The sequence below is a fragment of the Salvia miltiorrhiza genome, chromosome 5, assembly GCF_028751815.1.
Source record: "Salvia miltiorrhiza cultivar Shanhuang (shh) chromosome 5, IMPLAD_Smil_shh, whole genome shotgun sequence".
Classification (NCBI taxonomy): Eukaryota; Viridiplantae; Streptophyta; class Magnoliopsida; order Lamiales; family Lamiaceae; genus Salvia; species Salvia miltiorrhiza.
The window spans coordinates 14,128,274-14,148,988 of NC_080391.1; the positions used below are offsets into that span (position 1 = coordinate 14,128,274).

The 20,715-nt window shown below is 34.2% G+C and overlaps 3 protein-coding genes across 8 annotated transcripts; all 3 read left to right on the forward strand.

Annotated features, from left to right (window-relative positions):
• The first annotated feature begins 1,750 nt into the window (after positions 1-1,750).
• On the forward strand, positions 1,751-5,650 carry LOC130986236 (sodium/hydrogen exchanger 4). 2 transcript variants are annotated; one of them, XM_057909579.1, is made up of 14 exons: positions 1,751-2,194; positions 2,364-2,482; positions 2,560-2,657; positions 2,757-2,816; positions 2,905-2,951; positions 3,038-3,232; positions 3,325-3,371; positions 3,451-3,517; positions 3,655-3,755; positions 4,006-4,075; positions 4,328-4,472; positions 4,708-4,770; positions 4,855-4,938; positions 5,022-5,087. In XM_057909579.1, exons 1-13 carry the CDS (start codon positions 1,799-1,801, stop codon positions 4,929-4,931), a joined length of 1,485 nt encoding a protein of 494 aa, XP_057765562.1. In that variant the 5' UTR covers positions 1,751-1,798; the 3' UTR covers positions 4,932-4,938; positions 5,022-5,087. The 2 variants fall into 2 exon arrangements, with proteins under 2 accessions (XP_057765562.1, XP_057765560.1); XM_057909577.1 differs by having other exon boundaries at positions 1,756-2,194; positions 3,974-4,075; positions 5,022-5,650.
• Positions 5,651-8,248: 2,598 nt separating this feature from the next.
• LOC130986237 (rho GDP-dissociation inhibitor 1-like) lies at positions 8,249-10,684 on the forward strand. 4 transcript variants are annotated; one of them, XM_057909582.1, is made up of 6 exons: positions 8,249-8,630; positions 8,806-8,995; positions 9,065-9,131; positions 9,209-9,427; positions 9,514-9,638; positions 10,217-10,684. In XM_057909582.1, the coding sequence occupies exons 2-6, from the start codon at positions 8,825-8,827 to the stop codon at positions 10,289-10,291; spliced, it is 657 nt and encodes a 218-aa protein (XP_057765565.1). In that variant the 5' UTR covers positions 8,249-8,630; positions 8,806-8,824; the 3' UTR covers positions 10,292-10,684. The 4 variants fall into 4 exon arrangements, with proteins under 4 accessions (XP_057765565.1, XP_057765564.1, XP_057765563.1 ...); XM_057909581.1 differs by having other exon boundaries at positions 8,348-8,630; positions 8,801-8,995; positions 9,203-9,427; XM_057909580.1 differs by having other exon boundaries at positions 8,349-8,630; positions 9,203-9,427.
• A 5,834-nt stretch (positions 10,685-16,518) lies between these two features.
• Positions 16,519-20,651, forward strand: LOC130986238 (serine/threonine-protein phosphatase PP-X isozyme 2). 2 transcript variants are annotated; one of them, XM_057909585.1, is made up of 9 exons: positions 16,519-16,732; positions 16,852-17,038; positions 18,832-18,984; positions 19,123-19,185; positions 19,259-19,344; positions 19,649-19,724; positions 19,804-20,072; positions 20,137-20,215; positions 20,366-20,651. In XM_057909585.1, the coding sequence occupies exons 2-9, from the start codon at positions 16,898-16,900 to the stop codon at positions 20,414-20,416; spliced, it is 918 nt and encodes a 305-aa protein (XP_057765568.1). In that variant the 5' UTR covers positions 16,519-16,732; positions 16,852-16,897; the 3' UTR covers positions 20,417-20,651. The 2 variants fall into 2 exon arrangements, with proteins under 2 accessions (XP_057765568.1, XP_057765567.1); XM_057909584.1 differs by having other exon boundaries at positions 16,614-17,038.
• The last annotated feature ends 64 nt before the right edge of the window (positions 20,652-20,715 follow it).

The window sequence follows — 20,715 nt, forward strand, 5'->3', positions numbered from 1 at the left end:
AAGTTAAATAATTTAATTGATTAATCTGAAAAGTTTTTTTTAATTTTGTCTTTTTAGTTTTTTTTTTTTAATTTTCAATTTGTCCCCCACCGTCACCCTGAATCTCGATCAGCCGCGCCACCACGACACCACCGCCCACTCGATCGCCTCAACGCTACCGTCAATGGCCTTGTCGCCTATCGCGCGTTTCCTGTGCATATTGATGATGATGAGGACGACATTAACAACCCCAATTTTAATCATTTCGTCGATCGTCAAAGCCCCCGATCTGAAATTGGAGGAAAACCCCTTTGTCTTGAAACACCTCCCTTAGCGCCGCCATTTCTCCGTACGCCACTCACGACGCACATACTACAATCGTCGTCACCGACCCCAAAGTTACCGACCGTCGCCGGTCTTCCTCCCCCAAAACCTCCAATTCCATAAAAACCTCAAAAAAGTCCCTCCTACATCAAGGAAAATCGAGGATTTCATGGGTGGTCTCAGAGATATTATCATCATCGACCTTTTTCCTGTTGAGGATTTCAAGGAAAATCGAGGATTAGAGGGATGGTTCGCGACGAGTAGGGTTTTTTCCGTCGCCGCCTCCCTCATCGCTCAAATACATCATGGCAGCGGAGAGGTGGCGCGGGAAAATGCTACCGCCGTGCGGAGGAGCCGAAGGGGGCGGCGCTTGGTTAGGGTTTGCAGAGGGGCGGCGGGGGACCACCGAGGTGGGAGCAGATCGTCGTAGTGAACCAAGGGAGAAGCAAATCTAGATGTGAGGCGGAGGGGGAAGGGAGGGGGAAGGGAAGGGTTAGGGCTAAGGCCAGAAAATGGGTCGAATATTTTGTCCTGAAATAATTAAACACTAAACTTAATTTTAAGAAAAATAAGGGATGATTTAATTATCTCTAATAATATCCCTAATTTTTCCAAAAGAGGAAACACATCAACTTCGTTGGGACGGCCCGAAAAGAAAATACGCATCAACTTCGATGGGATAGAGGGAGTATAATTAAATAAGCAATCTGCAAGTCGACGAGGCCTCTACACCACATAAAGGTAGAAAAATAACCGCACACAGGCGAGACCATTACCCACACAAAGGTGGGAACACTACTCACGCAAAAGACCACTACTTATACAAAGGTTCCCACTACCCGTACAAAAGTTGGAACACTATTCACACAAAAGTGGGAAAACATGGAACACTACACACAAAAGACCACTACTTATACAAATGTGGGAACACTATTCACATAAAAGTGGGAATACTACACCGCACACAAGTGGAATTGAATCTAAGATCTCTCATAAATGAGAGTTTTTGGACGCCTTAACTTTATCACTTGAACTAGGTTTCATTGACATTTTTTCTCCTATATTTTATGAAAGGGTAATTCTATTCATAGTCTCCGTTTTATTCAATATAACTATATTTAAATTAATAATAATATATAATATGAGTAAATAAAATAGGGATCACATGCTATTATTGAAAAATATCATTATAAAATAGGAAAAAAAAAGTGTGATAAGATAAATGCGATAGATGAGGCATGATAATTGGAAAATGGAAATGATAGATGCGACTTTTTATAAATTGGTGTTGACGATGACGGTGATGAATTCAGGGAGTGATGGAGTATCAATTTTTTGAGCAAAGGGTTGTGGATGAGACTGAGTGCATCAGTGCAGGCAGGCTGCACCTAAGTTATTATTTAAAAAAAGAAATTACAAAAATAATACTCCATAATAAAGTTATTGGTCTATCCAATTTTGAAATAAAATAAAAATATAATCGAAGAAATGAAATATGGTTGGGTCGAGTAATCGGTTTTGTACAGGGCGTATGGAGGAGAGAGAAAGAGAAGCATGGGTTGGAGCAGGAGCAGGATCATTAACAGCCTCGGACACGTACCAGTATGCGCCCTCGAATTCGCGCCACCTGGCTCTTACCTCTACACATCACTCCCATCTCTCTTCTTCTTCTTCACCATCATCCTCGCCTAATTCTCACTTCTCCAACCTTCTCATCCATCAATCAATGGAACTGGATAGCTTATGGAATATCGCCGCCAACTTCGGCGAGACGCACCAGCAGGTGGTTCCGATCACCGTCTTCGTCGCCGTCCTCTGCTTCTGTTTGATCGTCGGCCACTTGCTCGAAGAGAACCGATGGGTCAATGAATCCATCACCGCTCTCATAATCGTATGCACACACACACACACACATTTTCTCAATTACGTATTGGCACGCTTAAAACTCCCCGGTTAAACGTCTTTAATCATGTGCATGTCTAGAGATCTGTCTCACTTGAGATGATCGGTTGATTATTTAATTTATTAGTTGAATCGCGCGTGATCAATTTCATGTCTAGGGATGTGCGACGGGGACAATAATTCTGTTGATAAGCAAAGGGAAGAGTTCACACATATTGAGATTTGATGAAGAGATTTTCTTCATCTATCTCCTTCCGCCCATCATTTTCAATGCAGGGTGAGAATATTGTGACCTAGCTGCTCAATTGGTGGAGTATGTATGTTTATTCCTTGACAATGTTTTTTGTGTGGCAGGTTCCAGGTCAAGAAGAAACAGTTCTTCCATAACTTCTTCCCCATAATGCTGTTTGGGGTTGTTGGAGTTTTTATATCGTCATCCATCGTTACAGTTGGTAATTTTAGATTGTATGCATCTACGTATGTTTCTGCGTTGGTTGATATTGTGTAAATTTAGTTGTCTTGTGACTTTGGTAAATTTTCCCTATCTGTAGGCAGCTGGTTGATGTTTCCCATGTTCGGTTTTGTTGGTCTGACTCCCCGTGATTTTCTTGGTTCGTTCATGAATTTCATTCTTTATTTGATTCTGTGGAATTTTGCATGGTGTACTAATTAATCTAACTAACCTTCTTTCTCCAAAAGGTATTGGAACAATATTTTCATCGACAGACACCGTTTGCACTCTGCAGGTGAGGAAAAGCTGGATTAGGCATGATTTAATTCCTTGAATAATTAATAACTATATCTCTAGAGTTCAACATGAATCTTGATGTAGGTTCTGCATCAAGATGAGACTCCATTGCTCTACAGCCTAGTCTTTGGTGAAGGGGTAGTAAACGATGCAACTTCAGTCGTTCTATTTAATGCAATTCAAAAGCTTGACGTCAACACAATAGATGGCTGGACAGCAGCCCGAGTTTTCGTAGATTTCCTGTACCTATTCTCCACAAGCACTGCTTTGGGAGTTGCTGTGAGTTTGAGCTTGAAATATGTGTTAACACTTATGTAATGTCTGGTTCTTGAAGCATAAATTAAAAGCCAGTTTTATCTTTGTGCGTTCAGTCTGGCCTTGTGACTGCATACATTCTCAAGGGCTTGTACTTTGGCCGGTAATCTTCTTTTCATCCATGTATTTTATTTAATCTCTTTAACATATGAGGTCGATTTTGGTTTATATTCTGTCTGCAGACATTCAAGTATTCGGGAGATCGCTCTTATGGTCCTTATGTCGTACCTTTCCTACATGTTGGCCGAGGTAATGGAATCAATGTAGCTTCGCTACCTCATAGTTTACAAGTGAAGTGAATGCGATATATTGCCTGCAACATGCCTTTCCGAAGTATATTCGCAACATGTCTCTTCAAACTAAGTGGGATGCTCTTGTTTTGACAGCTTTTGGAGCTGAGTGGGATTCTGACAGTGTTCTTTTCTGGGATTTTCATGTCGCATTATGCATGGCATAATGTGACCGACAGTTCGAGAATCACAACCAGGTATGTCAATTACTTAGAAATATCGTACTCCGAGTCTCACTTTGGCTTACAGAAGGTCATACTCCAGTAGCAGTTGTTTGTTGTGGTTTAGTTATACACCCATGATACTGAATTCATAAGTAGCCATATTAAGGCAGTAAGAAGCAGATGGAAAATGAAACAAATTCCTCATAAGTAATCAGTATCTAGACTTCATATTTAACTGTTTCTATTTGCAGGCATGTGTTTGCAATGATGTCCTTTATTGCAGAAACATTTATATTTCTATACGTGGGAATGGATGCTCTGGATATCGAGAAATGGAAAATGAGCAAATTAAGGTAGCAACTCTTCTTTCAAGAGCCTCTCAAAAAAAGAAAAGAACTCTTCTTTCAAGAGAATTAACTTCTTCCCCTTTTAATACTCCACATTTCATGATGAGAAGAAGATAACTGTATGGTTTATTCGATGTGTTTTTTGAGCTTGCTCTCCCCTCTGCTCAGATTGCACTTTCGGTTGTGGTTATTGATTTTGTGATCCTTTTCAATTTCAAGAAAGTATTCATTGATTTTTATGCCAAATACTCCTTACAGGCCCTGGAATGCAATTGGTATATACTGTACTGTCATGTTCCTGATATTGCTTGGACGCGCTGCTTTTGTTTTTCCTCTCTCGGCTTTATCAAATTGTATGGACCGAACATCAACACGGTCAACACCAATAACATTCAAGCACCAGGTTAGCACATGCATTGCATTCGTACAATGAATCCAAGGAAGGAGGTTAGATTTTTTATTTGCAAGTTTGCAACTAGATGCTGGAGCTTGTAAGGTATCAATTGGTTTTGCTTATCACAAGTGTTGGCTCATGATCACTTATGACGTTTTCAAGACAAGAAGCTTAATCTTGAACTAGTTTCTTGCATAAACTCCTACTATAATTCCCTATATATGTGGTTCCTCTGTTCAACTAGGTCGTAATTTGGTGGGCCGGGCTGATGAGGGGAGCAGTCTCCATTGCTTTGGCATTCAAGCAGGTAAGACATGCTCGGCTACTGCTGCCATTGTTGTTTATGAGAAGGTAAATAAATGAAACCTCTCTCTTCCCGGCCAAATTGCAGTTCACGCACTATGGTGTGCCGCTAGATCCAGTAAATGCCACAATGGTGACAACAACGGTGATAGTAGTGCTCTTTAGCACATTAGTGAGTCATCTGCAGCATCTTCAAAATACAATCATTTCTTTTTGCAAATGAATTGGAGTTGAATGATGCGAATCTAATTGCAGGTCTTCGGCTTCCTTACAAAGCCACTGATACACTACTTGCTCCCTCAGAGCGGCACTAGCAACAGTCTAGATCGCGAGCCAACGATATCCAAGGAGGACATGAGGCTGCCTCTGCTTTCGTTCGATGAATCAGCTTCAGAGAACCTTCACCGAGCAAAAGATGGTCTGTCGAGGCTGATAGAGAGGCCTGTGTATACTATACATTCCTTCTGGCGGAGATTTGATGATGCATACATGAGACCGACTTTTGGCGGCCCTCGAAGTGACCAGAGCTCATCGTGAACTGCCGCTGCGTCAAAATATATGGTAAGAGCTCAGGTAACAAGGGATGATCAGCGACACTTGGAAGCTTTTGACTATTTTCAAGTGTAACATATATATAGATAGATAGGGAGAGAGAGATATCCGTGAATTCAGGTCTCTTTTTTGCTGACAAACGGTTTCATTCCACTGGAATAGTAGTTGTCGTTCTGAGGGAATCATTGATTTGGTTGATAGCTACACTGTAAACAGCTAGACAACATAAGGCGGGAGTAGACTCTTTTGGGAAAAATTTGTGCATCTGGATTCGAGGTTATACAATCTAATTAAATTTTTTATTTGTTAATAATATATATTAATTTTGAATATATCTTCATTTACAATGAATATAATATAAAATTGAATTTGACACGAATTTTATTAAGAATAGTATTTCCTTCATTTCATTTCACTTGATCTAGTTCTTTTTTATACTGTTATTAAGTTCTTTTTGACTTAAGAAGAGTAAGATTGTAAAATAAAGTTCTTTTTGACTTAAGAAGAGTAAGATTGTAAAATAAAGTAAAGTAAAGTAAAATATATGAACTCATATTTATTATAGTGTAAATTGATTACTCAAAAACGAAATAACCCAAGTCGGGTCGAGTGGGATAGCCCGAAATTAGGCTTCACGGATAAAGTAAATGAATTAGATAAATAGTTTCATTTTATACACCACAAAAAAAGTGGAAAAAATCATCGTTAAAATCTCACTTTTCGTCGCTAAATATAGTTAACGACGATTTAGTTCGTTGACAAATTTAATTAATGTTGAAAATTTTTAACGCTGTAATTTTATTTTTTTATTATTTTATTAATTTCAATTACACAAATTTTATTTTCCATTTTGCTAACATATTTTATATTCAATTGTATACACATTGATAAATTTTCCGGATCATTCATCTTGGTACTGTTTTAGGTCAAACACGATTAACCTTAAAAAAAATTCAAGTGATCATAAATATAGAAGATGCAAATTATTGATATACTAGCATCTATCAATTCATTTATACTCATTTTCAATATACAATCTCATTTATGCATACCCTTAAAATATGTGGAGATTGATATCTAAAATTTGTTAGTTTTTAATAACGGCCGATTTTAAAATAAAAAAAATAATATATTGTTAAAAAAGCTTAAGATACTATCATTGATTTTAAAATATATATATATATATATATATATATAATATAAAATTAAAATTAATTTTAAATTAAATTATTATTTAACGATGAAAATAAAATTATTATTAAATCAAATATAAAAATAAATTATTTTAAAAATTAAAAATTATAAAAATATGAATTAATGACGGATTAACAACGGGAATAATAACAATAAAATGAATTTTAAATTAAATATAAATATGAGTGGTTGTGATTACATTGAGTGTGACTGATGAATTATATATATATATATATATATATATATATATATATATATATATATATAAAGGGTGTTTGTAAGGTTGAAATATAAGGATTGAATGGAGTGAGAGCTAATGATATTTTTTATAATTAAAAGGTGTTTATAAGGTTGAAATATAAGGAGAGAGTGTGGGTCATGACTCATGTGCTTAAAGGAAAATATAGTACGGAGTATATTCTTTGTGGATAGAGAGAGTATAATTTATTAATTAGTAATTAAAATGTATTGATTAATTTAATTGGAATTCATTAACAAATAATTGAATTAACTAATAAATTAAGATCAGTTTAATAAATAGTTGTGCATTACAAGCAGCTGACGGTGTTATGCGCCCACTGACGGCCTTGCACGCTCTCTTGCATGCCTCGCCATCGTCGACCAGGAGCTCCGACTGCCTCGCATGCGCTCCTGCATGCTAGAGCACCGCTAGCCTCCAAGATCTAGGTCGACGCTGGCCTCCACAATTCAGGTTGTTGCCTCTCTATTTTCTTTTGCATGGATCTGCATCGCCTCGATCTTCACTGCGCCGCCTCCCCACTACTTTGCACAATTATTATACATTTTTACACACAATTATGAAAAAGTGTGTAAGAGTGTAAAATGCACTGTTATACGAAATTGTGAAAATCGTGTAACAATATATTTTACATAGTTGTACACACTTATTCGCAAAAGTGTATAATAATGCTAAAAGTGTGTAACAGTTCAAATACATTGTTACACACTTTTCGCAATTATTACATGATTTTACAAAATCGTGTAAATCAAAAAAAGTGTGTAACAATGTAGTTTACAATGTTACACACTACAATAGTAGTTGTATCAGAAATGTTACAATTTCCACAATTTTATCTGTGTGGTTATAATTTTGTTTTACTATATGGTTTGTGCTAGAATAAGGTGTTGCTTCAAACACAAAATTATACATAAAAATTTAAAAGTACATGTATACATTAATTCAAAAATATATTATACTCCCTCTGTCCACAAAAAATAATCAATTCTTGCCATTTTGGGACGTCACATAAATTAGTCCTTTTCACTTTTGCAATTTTTCTATTATATGGTGCATGGATTCATTTCTCTACTCATAATGCAATTAATTATTATTATTAACACTACCTTTTATGTGAGACAATTTCTCCACTCACAATAAACTTAATCATGTTCATTAAAATTCACGTCCCTTTTTAGGACTATTTTTTATGAATGGAGAAAGTGTGTATATATATATATATATATATATATATTGCATTAAAAAAATGGACAACTATATGTATAATAATGCATTGCTTTATTCCTTCAAAAAAAAATTAATGCATTGTTTTATCACAAAAATGCATGAGTAATACGAGATTACTGAGCCAAACATCTTAATGTATAGCAGTGGTTCAAAATTCAAATAGGATATGGAAACCATTTCCAATGCAATATGAGTTATGATGATGAGTAGATATAAGAGGGGTGGGATTGATAAAACACAGATTTGTGAAAGAAAAAAAAGCGAGCAGAAGGCCGCATCTTCCGCTGAGTAATATATATGAAGAAATAAATAGATTAAATATTCCACATATACATGAATAGTTTAGGCCATAATTACCCAGTATTTAGCATGTATAATCTCGGATCACCACAAATAAAGTGGCATTCCCCTTTTGAATGATCATCTCCCTTTTATCCTTCCCTTGAATGAAGCCACCATCATTTTTCACCACCTAAACAAGACAAGTTTTCTTTCCCTTTGCACAATTCACATACTTAATTGGTGCACTATTTTTCCTTCCTTCTTTCGTTTGGTTCTTGGAGAAGGCGTTGATGATTAGAAAGTCAGCAATCTGTTAGTTAAGAGAGTGTGATAAATTTAACCTTTTTCTGGTATGCTCCATCATTTATATGTCTTTAATTATTGTGTTTTGTTTGTGATGATTTGTTGCGAGGGACGCGTGTTCCGTTAGAATGAAAGTGCGCGCAGTAGATCATATATATATAAATAATGTATGTGAAGAGTTAATTGGAAATCTGAACGTATATATGGGATGGGACAGGACAGATCTAGAAAGAGAGAAGCAATGGATTCAGAGAGTAGTTCGTCGTTGAAAGAGGAGTTGTCTGACTCAGAGGGGAAACCGATTAGTCGGCAGCCGAGTGAAGCTTCCATTTACACCGAGGACGACGAAGAACTCGGACACATCCAGCTCGGCCCTAAATGTACGATTAAGGAACATCTCGAGAAAGACAAGGTACGTACGTTGCGTTAATTCATCTCCTTCTTCTTCTTAATCAATCATGTTCAATAATTGTGATTTCAGGATGATGAGAGCTTGAGGAAGTGGAAGGAACAACTCCTAGGAGGTGTGGATGTGAACGCCATTGAAGGTACGTACGTATATATATATATATATATATAATTATATTGTAAGTATGAATTTAATTAGAAATTAATATAGATGCAGAGTCTCAAGAGCCAGATGTGAAGATCATGAGCCTGACGATCTCGTCGGAGGGGAGGCCCGATATAGTGCTTCCGATCCCGGAGTCGGGGAACGTGAAGGGGTTGTGGTTCACGCTCAAGGAAGGAAGCCATTACCGTCTCCGATTTTCGATCAAGGTCAGCAATGACATTGTTTGTGGCCTCAAGTACACTAATACTGTCTGGAAGTCTGGCATCAAAGGTACCTTTCCTTTCATTTTCCATCATTTTCATTTCTCTTGTTATATGTTACATCATGCTTTGCTTTGCTTTGTGTATGAAAATAAGTTGATAGCTCCAAACAAATGCTGGGAACCTTTAGCCCTCAGGCGGAGCCCTACTTACATGAAATGGATGAAGAGACTACTCCCGCAGGGGTTTTTGCTAGAGGCACCTATTCAGCAAGAACCAAGGTATATACTCTTTTTTTGCAGATATTATCATTTCTAATTACCTACGCTCAATCATATCCTAATTAATTGCTACCATCTATCATACTGTTCCATCCAATTCCAATCATTATATGACAAGTTTAAATTAATCGACATGCCTATTATAGTATTATTTAACACTAGTTGATTTCGAAATTTTTTAAATTGTCTAGTATTAACGTAATTTTGGTGATATTGATAGTTATAAGTGAAACTCCCGAGCATACTTTTATTTAATTCTTTTAGGGTGCGTTTACTTTGCATGATTGATAAAATGTATGATTGAATATTTTTATCCTCAAGAGTATGATTACTCCAATTCTACCATTTTGATGGAATAAGAATCAAGCAAAATTAATTTAAATGATAAAAATAATCAAGGGCTTTGGTATATCCCAAAATTTCAATCTAACAAAATAATAAGGAATTAGCCTTATCATTTTTATCTATCAAAATTAATCATTCCAAGTAAACAGCTCAATTAAGAACACTTGTTTTTATTCCTTTTCTGAGTATGATTAGTAATAATTTTTTTATAAATGAATGATGCATGAATCCAGTTCATTGATGATGACAAGAAGTGCTATCTGGAGATCAACTACACATTTGACATCCAGAAAGAGTGGGGCAAATAGTCATCTGCTGCAGCAAGGAATTACTTCCCTCCAATAAGCTCGGCCCCTATCGCCACGTCACTACACTACCACTCATCGTTAACATTTTTCTCCTTTTCTCGGTCATCTGCAAATTTTATTTTATTTTCTAATTTCGGTTGATTTTATGCCAATGCATGCTCTTGGTAAATTGATTGTTGTTTTAGACTTTTACTTCAATATATCCGATAAAATTAGTTCCAGGAAAAAGAGTTAAGATAAAATGGGTACAGTGAGGAGCCTCTTTTTGTAAAAAATTGGCACTTTTGAGTTGCATCTAGAATGTTAAATTAGTCCATTTTCCTCATTTTCATGGCTCAACTTTGGTTGAATGTTGAGCTTTGTTATTAAAAATGTGAAGTTATACTTTTTTCATGTCTTCATATCTATATTTTTTTGGAGAATGCATATATCTGTACTTTTTTGATAAATTAACAATTAAATAAATAAATTTAAAGATAGTGCCACGATAAACTCAAACTCAAAACCTTTAACTTTAAACATTAATCACTCTAACCCTACACCAACACACGTACACTAGCATATATCTATACTTGGTACTCAAAAATTGGAATTGTGTTGAAATTGGTAACTGCTGTTCTAATTGTATCAAATCGGATTTTTATATTTTTGTTTCAAATACTATTTAATTATCATTTGTAACCTTGGAATATACGGAAAATATTTTTATATATTTTTTATATATAAAATAAATACTAACTCAATTTTGATATAAAAAATTCTAAATACAATAAAAATATATAATTGCATTATAATATTTATTTAATTTAAATACATATATGAAATTAATTATATATAGTTAGTTATTTTCTTTCGATTATTGGAACGATAGTATTTAAAATTGAAAGTGTATAAATAAGATATTTAATTATGTATATATATAATTCAAATCATTATCTTTTTCAATCGAAACGTCTCAAGATTCAATTCAATAAATATATGTCGACAACATAAATAAATAACTACTTCAATTTATATACAAGTAGTTTTATTGATATATACACACACACACACACACACATATATATATACTATATATATGGAAGAATTCAATGGAAAACATTAAATATTCAAAGAACAAAGAACAAATCTCAATTGTTGATCTTATCTAATCTAACGGTCACTATTTATTAACGTCATGTTCAACGAATTTTTATATTGAACATATAGGGGTTCGAACCCTAGAACCCCTAAAAATTGAGTATATGTTCACGCATGTTTAACGGATTTTTATATTGAAAATATGAACGTTTAACGAAATGACTGATATGTTCAATATAATTTGATGAACATGGGCGAGTTCATGTTCTCCATTGAACGCGACCGTATATATATACATCTGTGTGTGTGTGTATATACACACACACAATAATATCATATTTTATCATTTGAATATTTTAAATAACTTAAAATCATAGTATTAATTTTTGATCAACAAATTTTGTTGTAACATATTTTTACTTATATATATGTACAAATAATATATTTTTATTATATTTTTTATTTTAATCTCATAACATAAATAAGTGATTACTTATATTTTAAGTATATAATTCTTATGTTAATATAGTGAAGATTATAAAAATATGTGTCTCCTAAAACAGGCGAATTGAAGAAAATTTAACGGGACTGATTTGGTGGAATTTGGCGCTATCGTGAAGCTATCACATATCCAATAAAGTTGGAGATCAACTTAAAGATAAAAATCAACTTGAAGAATTATAACTCTATTATAAGTATGAAAGGGCTCTTATTCCTATTAGAATTTTAGTGTTTTAGCCTATAAATACATATAAAGTCTCAATGTAAGGATCATCGGTTAAATCTCATTACTTCCGCACACGCAAATTCCCAAGGTTAATACAAAGTTCCCAAAGTTCTCAACATATTCGCGTTTCCTTAGTTTTCTGTTAGAGTTGTTATTTTTTAACACAACATATATATTTATACAATGTTAGCAACAAAGGATATATGTTTGTACTATAAAATAATGAAAATAATCTAAACACAATTTTGTGTGTTTTTCTATTTATATACAAAACTATATAAGTGTGCATATACTCCATATTTTTGTAATTTTATTATTCCTTTCATATTATTAAAATAGTTGATACCTTAAATTAAACTTTGATAAACTTCAATGTAGATTTCACTATAATATACTTCATCCGTCCACAATATCATTACCACTTTGTGGACAACATGAATTTTAAGAAAGTGTGGTGGATAATAGTTTATAATAGTGAATATTATTGTGAGTGGAGTTTGAGTCTTACCATAAAGGTGGTGGTGGTGGTGGATATTATTGCTATAAATGGAAGTGACAATAATATTGTGAACAAACCAAAATGACAAAAGTGGTAATGATATTGTGGACAAAGAGAGTATAAAATAGTAATATGACATTTAATTTAATTTTTAAAAAAATTATATAATTAAAATAAAATACAAATTAAAAATATCATTAATAACTCAAATAAAAAAGATAAAAGACAAATCGCAAAACATACATATAAATATATAGGGGCGCGCTCCAGTGAGACCCCCTATTTTTCGTGTAACATGACTACATGAGTACAATGAATAAGACATATAATACTAATGAACAAAACTTATATCTAATGAGCAAGATGTATATACTGATGAAAAATAAAATTTAAAAAATTCGTAATGAATAAGACATATATACTGATGAATAGGGTCGTATATACTGATGAATAACAAAATTTAAAATATTTTGCTCCCTCCAGGATTCGAACCCTGCGAAAAAAAATCACCCTCCAGATACAATATCAGTCATAGGATTGATAAAATAAACGCATCAGATCGTGCCCTATATCTCACTAAAATTAGGGGGTCTCATTGGAGCGGCCCCCTAAATATATAATAATCTTATATATTGATACATAAATATTCAGTACATACATATATATGTGTGTGTGTTCAATTTGTTTCACGACTTTAAATGATCATATCTTCACTATAAATCCGATTTTAATTATATGTATATTGAATATTTTTTTCATTAAGCGAATAACATGGTTTTGCAAAAGAATATAATTATAGAAAGAGAAAAAAGAAAGAATGACTTCTAACGTTGATACAGAGAGTATTTTACCGTTTTGCTTTGTTTATGGATTGATCGTTGAAGTTGGTTTGAGTTTTGGGCTTAACTTGAGCTTTGAGCTTTATAGCATTGATGTGGAAGACTTTCGCCTTGTTTTCGAATAGAACGTTAAGTTTAATTTGAGCTTTAGGGGGGGTGTATTCGTTCAGGATTTTTATAGATTTCTGCAGACTTTTAAAGTCTGGGTGTATTAGTTCAAGACTTTTAAAGTCTAGGTGTATTAGTTCAAGACTTTTAAAAGTCTTTTAAAGTCTGGGAGTATTCGTTCAATACTTTTAAAAGTCTATGAAAATCTGGGTGTATTCGTTAATCTATGGACTTTAGAGTTGGAATGACTTTCATTGATTTCGTTCAAAAAATAGGCATCAATAAATCCGACGAGACACCACGAGAATTCACAAATCTGGCAAAATCACCGCGCTCGTTGGGTTCCAGCGCCCGCGGACAAGAAGCCAGCGGCCGCTGACCCAACGCTCGAGTATGAAGAAGCCAGCGCTCGCTGGTCGGTCTCAGCTGATAATTCATTCCCTATAGTAACCGTAGAAGCCTTCACATCTCTCATATATTCCTTCACTGCACTATTGTTCAAACTACTCAGAGCGTGAAGTGGTAATGTTTGCTTATTTTGACCAAAAAATGGTAGTACGCTACAAAGGTCAACCCTACAGTGGCAGACCTCGAAGAAGCCACCACTCCCTTCGCTAAACCATCTTTCCTAGCAACATAGTCAAGTTCCTCACTTCGAGAAGCGCTGGGACTAGTGGAATCTTCTGCTGCATCGCAGTCTGTTTGCTTCCAATGAGCCAGCCAGAGAGATTGGTATGGCTGCACAGTTTGTCTGCTCCTCTCAATAGCATCATTAACGTATCTTTGCAACAACGGAAATTTTCATTACCCAGCGGGCGCTGGGACTCAGCGAGCGCTGGGCCTCAAGCGCTCGCGTGAACCCAGCGCTCGCGGGGCCTGCAGCGCCCGCGCGGTCTCCACGCTCGCTGGCTTTGTGGATTTCAAATCCGATAAAATCATGAAAAATTCTTGCTAATTCACCTAAAATCCGAGTCAGAATTCCTTCCAAATCATGAAGAATCCATGAGACTTCTATAGACTTTTTAAAATCCACGGACTTTTAAAATTTACACAAATCTTGAACTAATACACCCCCCTTAAACTTTATAACATTGATGCACAATTAAGTGGATTGTATGGGTGGAATAATGATTACACTTTTATTATAATTTTCAATTAATTAATTTGGTTTACAGTTGGGTCGAGTAGTGGCAATATTGATAAATAAATGGTAATATTGAAGGTTATAATTAGTGAATTATATTTACTAAAAATTAAAATATACATAAATATATTTTTTTGTGGACGGATTAAAATGACAAATTGAGTATTTTTTTATAGACGGAATGAGTATTTAATATTTGAGTTTATCGAGACAGATAATCAATTGTTATAGCTTTATTGATATATAAATACATCAACTTCAGAACAATTCTGATTTTTAATATGAAATTTAAAAAGTGTCAAAAAATACACCAACTTATTAATCAGAGTAATTTTAACACAAATTCTTTTTTGAGCCAAATTAATTAAAGCTTACTTGGATGAATTAATTGTGATATTTGAATGAATTAACTTTGAAACTAACTTCAAAATTAATTACATGAATTAAACTCAAACATAACTCTAAAATTTTCATCTTTTGAATGATCTTAGCAGCAAATAGAACGAAATTTCATACCTTCCATATTGGGCAACAATAGTAACGTCGTCCAGGATTCGCAATTTAGCTCGACATCGACATCTCAACTTAATATCTGCCCAATTTGAGCAAAGATTTTTTTTCAAAGAAATGACGACATTGGGATGATGTGTCCAAGATGTCATTTTGTAAACATTTGATTTGTGTACATTGGTATTCCAAGATACCACATCAATTCAATTTGAGGAAAATTGAATTAGTTTAAAATTACTACAATTAGTAAGTTGATATATTTTTTGATACTTTTTAAAGTTCGTGTTAAAAACCATAATTGATCAAAAGTTGGTATATTTTAACACCAATAACCATTATTATAACAACTAATTTTTATAAATTCAAACAAGTTAGGGGAGTCAGCAAGATTATCAAGCGGGCTTGATATGGGAATGTGTAATTTGATTTGTGTACATTGGTATTCCAAGATACCACATTAATGAGTATTTATATTATGTATTATTAATGTTTACGCTATAAATTTACTTACAAATATTCGAGTTGTTATTGTGACGATTATTTAAATATTATAATAATTATATTTTACATTCAAATGAGTAATCAGTGAGTAATGTTAAAAAAGTGTGAGACTAAACTAAAAAGTAATAAAATTATTTTTAACTATGTTTGAGATAAGTATGAGTTCATAGATTTTATACACGTATAGATGATTGAACTATATTAAATTCACCGTTTTGATTCATCGTCATGTACTTTTACTTTTATCTATAGTGATTTTCAAACTGTAGTGTATAAGTGTGTGTATATATACTTTTCTATACGTTTATCTTGAAATTGTAGTATATTAAATATAAATAGATTTATTTCTTTATTATGAAAAAGAAATGATCTACTATATTTTAAATAATAGCTTTATTTATAATTAATTAAAGATTTTAGATAATTAATTTATATTTTAAATATCAAATAAGATAAATTTACATTGCATGTAAAATTTTAAAGAGTGAATTTATTTTGTAATAATTTTTATCAATCATTTAAATATTTAGCAACTATGAATTTATTTGTTATAGATAAAAAAAAATAAGAATGATTTAAATAATAATAAAAATAAATATTGTAAACTTTTTAAAAAATAATTATATATAGACCTCCTGAATCAAAAGTCTGGCTCCGCCCCTGCATCACGATCAACGATTTAAAATTCTATTCGAATATAAAAATATAAAATTACTTTTACAATTTTATTATTAAATTAGAATATAAAATAATACTTACTCGAAATTCGACTGATTACAAACTAAATTTGCTTAAGAAGAAAAATTGAAGGGGAGAGAGAAAGAAACCAACCAAACCACCAAAAAATGTTCAAAGTTTGTTGAGCCTTGTTAGCACGTGATATACAATAGTACTATTGCGGAACTATATGGCCTTAAATTTTAATTAGAGCAGAAACTGAGGGGAGAACTCTAATTTCTGATAATTTTGATCGCGAGTCGCGAAACCCCATTTCTATCAGAGCAGTGAGAAAAAGGAAGCCCGCACAAAAAAGGTAGCTAACCTCAGCTGTTATCAGCTCCAGCAGTTTAAAATTAGGTCGTCAACGATATTTGGATGCAGAATACTTTTGATAATTCGAAGTGGATTTGATTTGATTCGATTTGGTGGCAGAAAGAGCAGAAGAGGGGTTAGGAAGTGGTGGTAATCTTAGGCGGAGATGTCTGACCTAGACCGGCAAATCGAGCAGCTCAAGAGATGCGAACCGCTCACAGAATCTGAGGTGAAGGCCCTTTGCCTCAAAGCAATGGAAATCCTCGTTGAAGAGAGCAATGTTCAGCGCGTAGATGCACCAGTCACTGTAAGTATACAACCACGAACTATAGTGTCTTATTTAGCTTTAACTTTTCTTGAATATTTTGTAAATGGGGTCTAGTTTTGAGCTTATGTAAGAATATGCGAATCAAAAATCAAGTTTGTCCTTTCGTGTTTCGTTTTTCCTGTATAAAGTTCAATTCAAGTTGAATGCCTAGTTTTAATCGTTTAGATGTTATGACATTCGACTTCTCACTGGGTTAGCTGCATAACATGGTGAAACTTTCTCTGAATGTAAGAATGAGCATCAAAGTTAAAGATTATGGGTAAATGGTAATTGCTGGAAAATTTAGCTTATCATTTGAATCAATTAATCCGACCACATACCCGATGGTATTTTTATGTTGTGTAATGTGCTCGAGCATTTAGAGAACAAGCTATAATAAGTGAACAGTGATTCAGTTCAGATGTTCAATGCCACCGGAAATAGCCTAAAATCTTGGACTCTGAATGTGTGTATGTAGGTAAAAAAGCTAACATGTCCTCTTTAGTATTTATGCTATTTATAGACACTTTTACCTTGGATAAATATATGAAGGATACTTCTCTCAACAGTTGCTTAGCTGCTTAAGTGTACATCAGCAGAATATCATTGCCCTAAATTTGATTCTGCATAATGATCACAGCCTTTTTCCTATATTATATTGTCATATGTAAATTCAGTTGCCCTGAGCTTTTGCTAGATTAGGCCAAATCTTAAACAATTCACTTTTACTTTTTTGTTTAATAGTTGAGTGAGGGGATAACGAGCACCAGTTCATTAGGAAGCTGCTATTGGGTAATCTAAGTTTTAAAAGAGCCAGGTTTAAATGAGTACTTAAGGTTGGTCATGAATTAAACTGTGGATGATGAGTCTCAGAAAAGTCAGTTATTATTTATCAAAATGATTCAGTTATCTAAGCATCCAAACACAGAGAGTATTCACATTGTCATTAGATGACAATTAGGCCATGTCTTAGACTGAGCAAAGGAAGTTCTAGCTAGGACTTCAATATTAGGATTTCCCTTCAAACCCCTTTACCTCCCAATTAATACAATTACAAATAAGATTACCTCAGGAAGTTAATATAGCCTGTTTTATTATCTGAGGCACTAATCGAATAGAGAAATAAATGCATGAAACATGTGTTGCAGGAGCTAATAATCACTCCGATCTCAGTCTAGTCCTTGGCCTTTTTCTCAAGCAAGAAAACAATCTTCGTTTGAGGAAAAAACCCAAAAGAGAGGTTGGAGACCTAAGAAGGTGAAATTTAATAAAATAAAAGCATGAGGAAATGCATTCGTTGAAAATGCTCACTTTTCTGTATCACAACGGTGTGATTTTGAACTACTTGTATGCATTAGTAACTTTGTAGCCTGTGTACCCAGTGCAATAACTCCGAGAGTAATATTGGTGGCCTTTGTTTGAAATTGCTCACTTTTCCTTATCACAATGGCATGATTTTGTACTAATTGCTGCGCCAATTGATTATGCATTGAAGTAATTTTGTAGCATGTGTTTTAAGTGCAATAACTCTGAGAGTTATATGGCAGCATGTGTGTGTAGAAGAAGGGGGGAAGAAGAAGATGTGAAAAATCCAAATTTGTCCTCTTCTCCATCTGTTTATCTATTATATACTGTAGTTTTGGGCTAAATCACTAATGGTAGTATGGAACTAATAGCTGCTGTATTTCCACATTTGAAGATGTTCTGCCATGCCTTTACTTCCATCTATATATTTGCTGATACTGATTCTTAAATTCTAAACGTTTCTCTATTTTCTTACTTGGTTGGAATAGATCTGTGGTGACATACATGGGCAATTCTATGACATGAAACAACTTTTTAGAGTAGGTGGTGATTGTCCAAAGACAAATTACTTGTTTCTTGGAGATTTTGTTGATAGAGGATTTTACTCAGTTGAGACCTTCCTGCTTCTGCTTGCACTAAAGGTAACTGCTTTTCTGACTTACCTGTATATTAAGTGGTTTCAGTATCTATGATGCACATCTATCTAGCATTCTATGTTTGGCAATTATGGATGCATGCCTAAAATTTCCTAACAGATAGTGTGCATGGGCATTGGACAGGTAAGATATCCTGATAGGATAACTCTCATAAGGGGAAACCATGAGAGCCGGCAGATAACACAGGTTTAGTCTCTGTTCTGTGTGAAGTTTAAGCTATGATGTCACATACATATTTATGACTGTTCTCTTCTTCCAGGTGTACGGTTTCTATGATGAGTGCCTACGGAAATATGGTTCTGTCAATGTTTGGAGATATTGCACTGATATTTTTGATTACTTAAGGTTGATGGTTTTAGATGTTTCATCAGGTCTATGTTAAATGAGAAGTGCAAAACATGATGCACTCTTGAATTACATATTTTATGGGCTGTAAGAAATAACAAAAGAAAAAAAATAAAGGCTTGATGGATTGGTAGTTCAGTTAGATAGTGATACACGATCTAAAATATACATGCTTTGTATAGCCTCCACTTAAATGTATTTATGAGCATATCTTAACATCCTGGTTGTCCTTGGCATGACTTATCTCTGGACAGGCTGCTTCAATAGTAATATGATATCTTTCCTGCATGCCCATCTCTTGCAGCCTATCAGCACTCATTGAGAACAGAATATTTTGTGTTCATGGTGGTCTTTCACCTGCCATTTCCACATTAGACCAGGTCTAAGTTTTATTTTGAATCCAAAATTTCACTGTTTGTTGTATAATGTTTATAGGCATTGACATCGTTGATATTTTAGATACGTGTGATAGACCGCAAGCAAGAAGTTCCTCACGATGGTGCCATGTGTGATCTTTTATGGTCAGATCCAGAAGACATTGTTGATGGTTGGGGTTTGAGCCCTCGTGGAGCAGGTTTCTTATTTGGTGGAAGTGTCGTCAGTTCATTTAATCACACCAATAATATTGACTACATATGCCGTGCTCATCAGTTGGTAATGGAAGGTTATAAATGGATGTTTAACAACCAGATAGTCACGGTCTGGTCAGCACCAAATTACTGTTACAGGTAAACTGCAATTGATTTTAGCTTTTTCCTTTCGAACCATCTATGGATTGTGTCTGCGCTACAGATGTGGAAATGTCGCTGCAATCCTGGAGCTGAACGAAAACCTCGAAAGTGAATTCCGTGTTTTTGAAGCTGCACCACAGGTACAAGTTGGATATGATGGGTTGTTTTCTTTGCATTCCATGTTTAGATCTGTGTGTATGTGCGCATGCGTAGGTGTTGCAACTAGAAGGAAGATTTTCAATTTGTATGATATATATATTTCCTTGAGTAGTAGCCTCTTGAACTTGCAGGAATCAAGGGGAGCACCTGCTAAAAAGCCACCTCCAGACTACTTCTTGTAAGAGTGAAGTGGTAAGTTATGGAATATTAATATTAGGTGAGTTGTAAATTTTTGGCAATGCTTGCTCACAACCTATCCTATTCATAGCGCTAGATTGTGTTGTATTTTCTATATTGTATGCTGTTAGAATAGCAGTGTTGTTGTATACAGACGTCAGAAGCAGGAAAAACAAGTCATTTCTGTGTCGGAACTCAATCAAGCATGTATATGTACTACACCAATTCATTGATTTTGCACCACTTTTCCTATTTTCCATCTAAAATGGTGGGTCATGAGTTGGCACAACAGAATTTCCTGTAA

What these genes read in the sequence shown, in the direction of transcription:
- LOC130986238 (XM_057909585.1), top strand. Translation starts at nt 16,898, where the DNA reads ATGTCTGACCTAGACCGGCAAATCGAGCAGCTCAAGAGATGCGAACCG. An exon ending in GCGTAGATGCACCAGTCACT is followed by an intron (nt 17,039 to 18,831) that starts GTAAGTATACAA and finishes TGGTTGGAATAG; the next exon opens with ATCTGTGGTGACATACATGG. An exon ending in CCATTTCCACATTAGACCAG is followed by an intron (nt 19,725 to 19,803) that starts GTCTAAGTTTTA and finishes TTGATATTTTAG; the next exon opens with ATACGTGTGATAGACCGCAA.
- LOC130986237 (XM_057909581.1), top strand. Translation starts at nt 8,825, where the DNA reads ATGGATTCAGAGAGTAGTTCGTCGTTGAAAGAGGAGTTGTCTGACTCA. An exon ending in CTGGAAGTCTGGCATCAAAG is followed by an intron (nt 9,428 to 9,513) that starts GTACCTTTCCTT and finishes TATGAAAATAAG; the next exon opens with TTGATAGCTCCAAACAAATG. An exon ending in CCTATTCAGCAAGAACCAAG is followed by an intron (nt 9,639 to 10,216) that starts GTATATACTCTT and finishes GCATGAATCCAG; the next exon opens with TTCATTGATGATGACAAGAA.
- LOC130986236 (XM_057909577.1), top strand. Translation starts at nt 1,799, where the DNA reads ATGGTTGGGTCGAGTAATCGGTTTTGTACAGGGCGTATGGAGGAGAGA. An exon ending in CCATCACCGCTCTCATAATC is followed by an intron (nt 2,195 to 2,363) that starts GTATGCACACAC and finishes TTTCATGTCTAG; the next exon opens with GGATGTGCGACGGGGACAAT. An exon ending in AGTTCGAGAATCACAACCAG is followed by an intron (nt 3,756 to 3,973) that starts GTATGTCAATTA and finishes TTCTATTTGCAG; the next exon opens with GCATGTGTTTGCAATGATGT.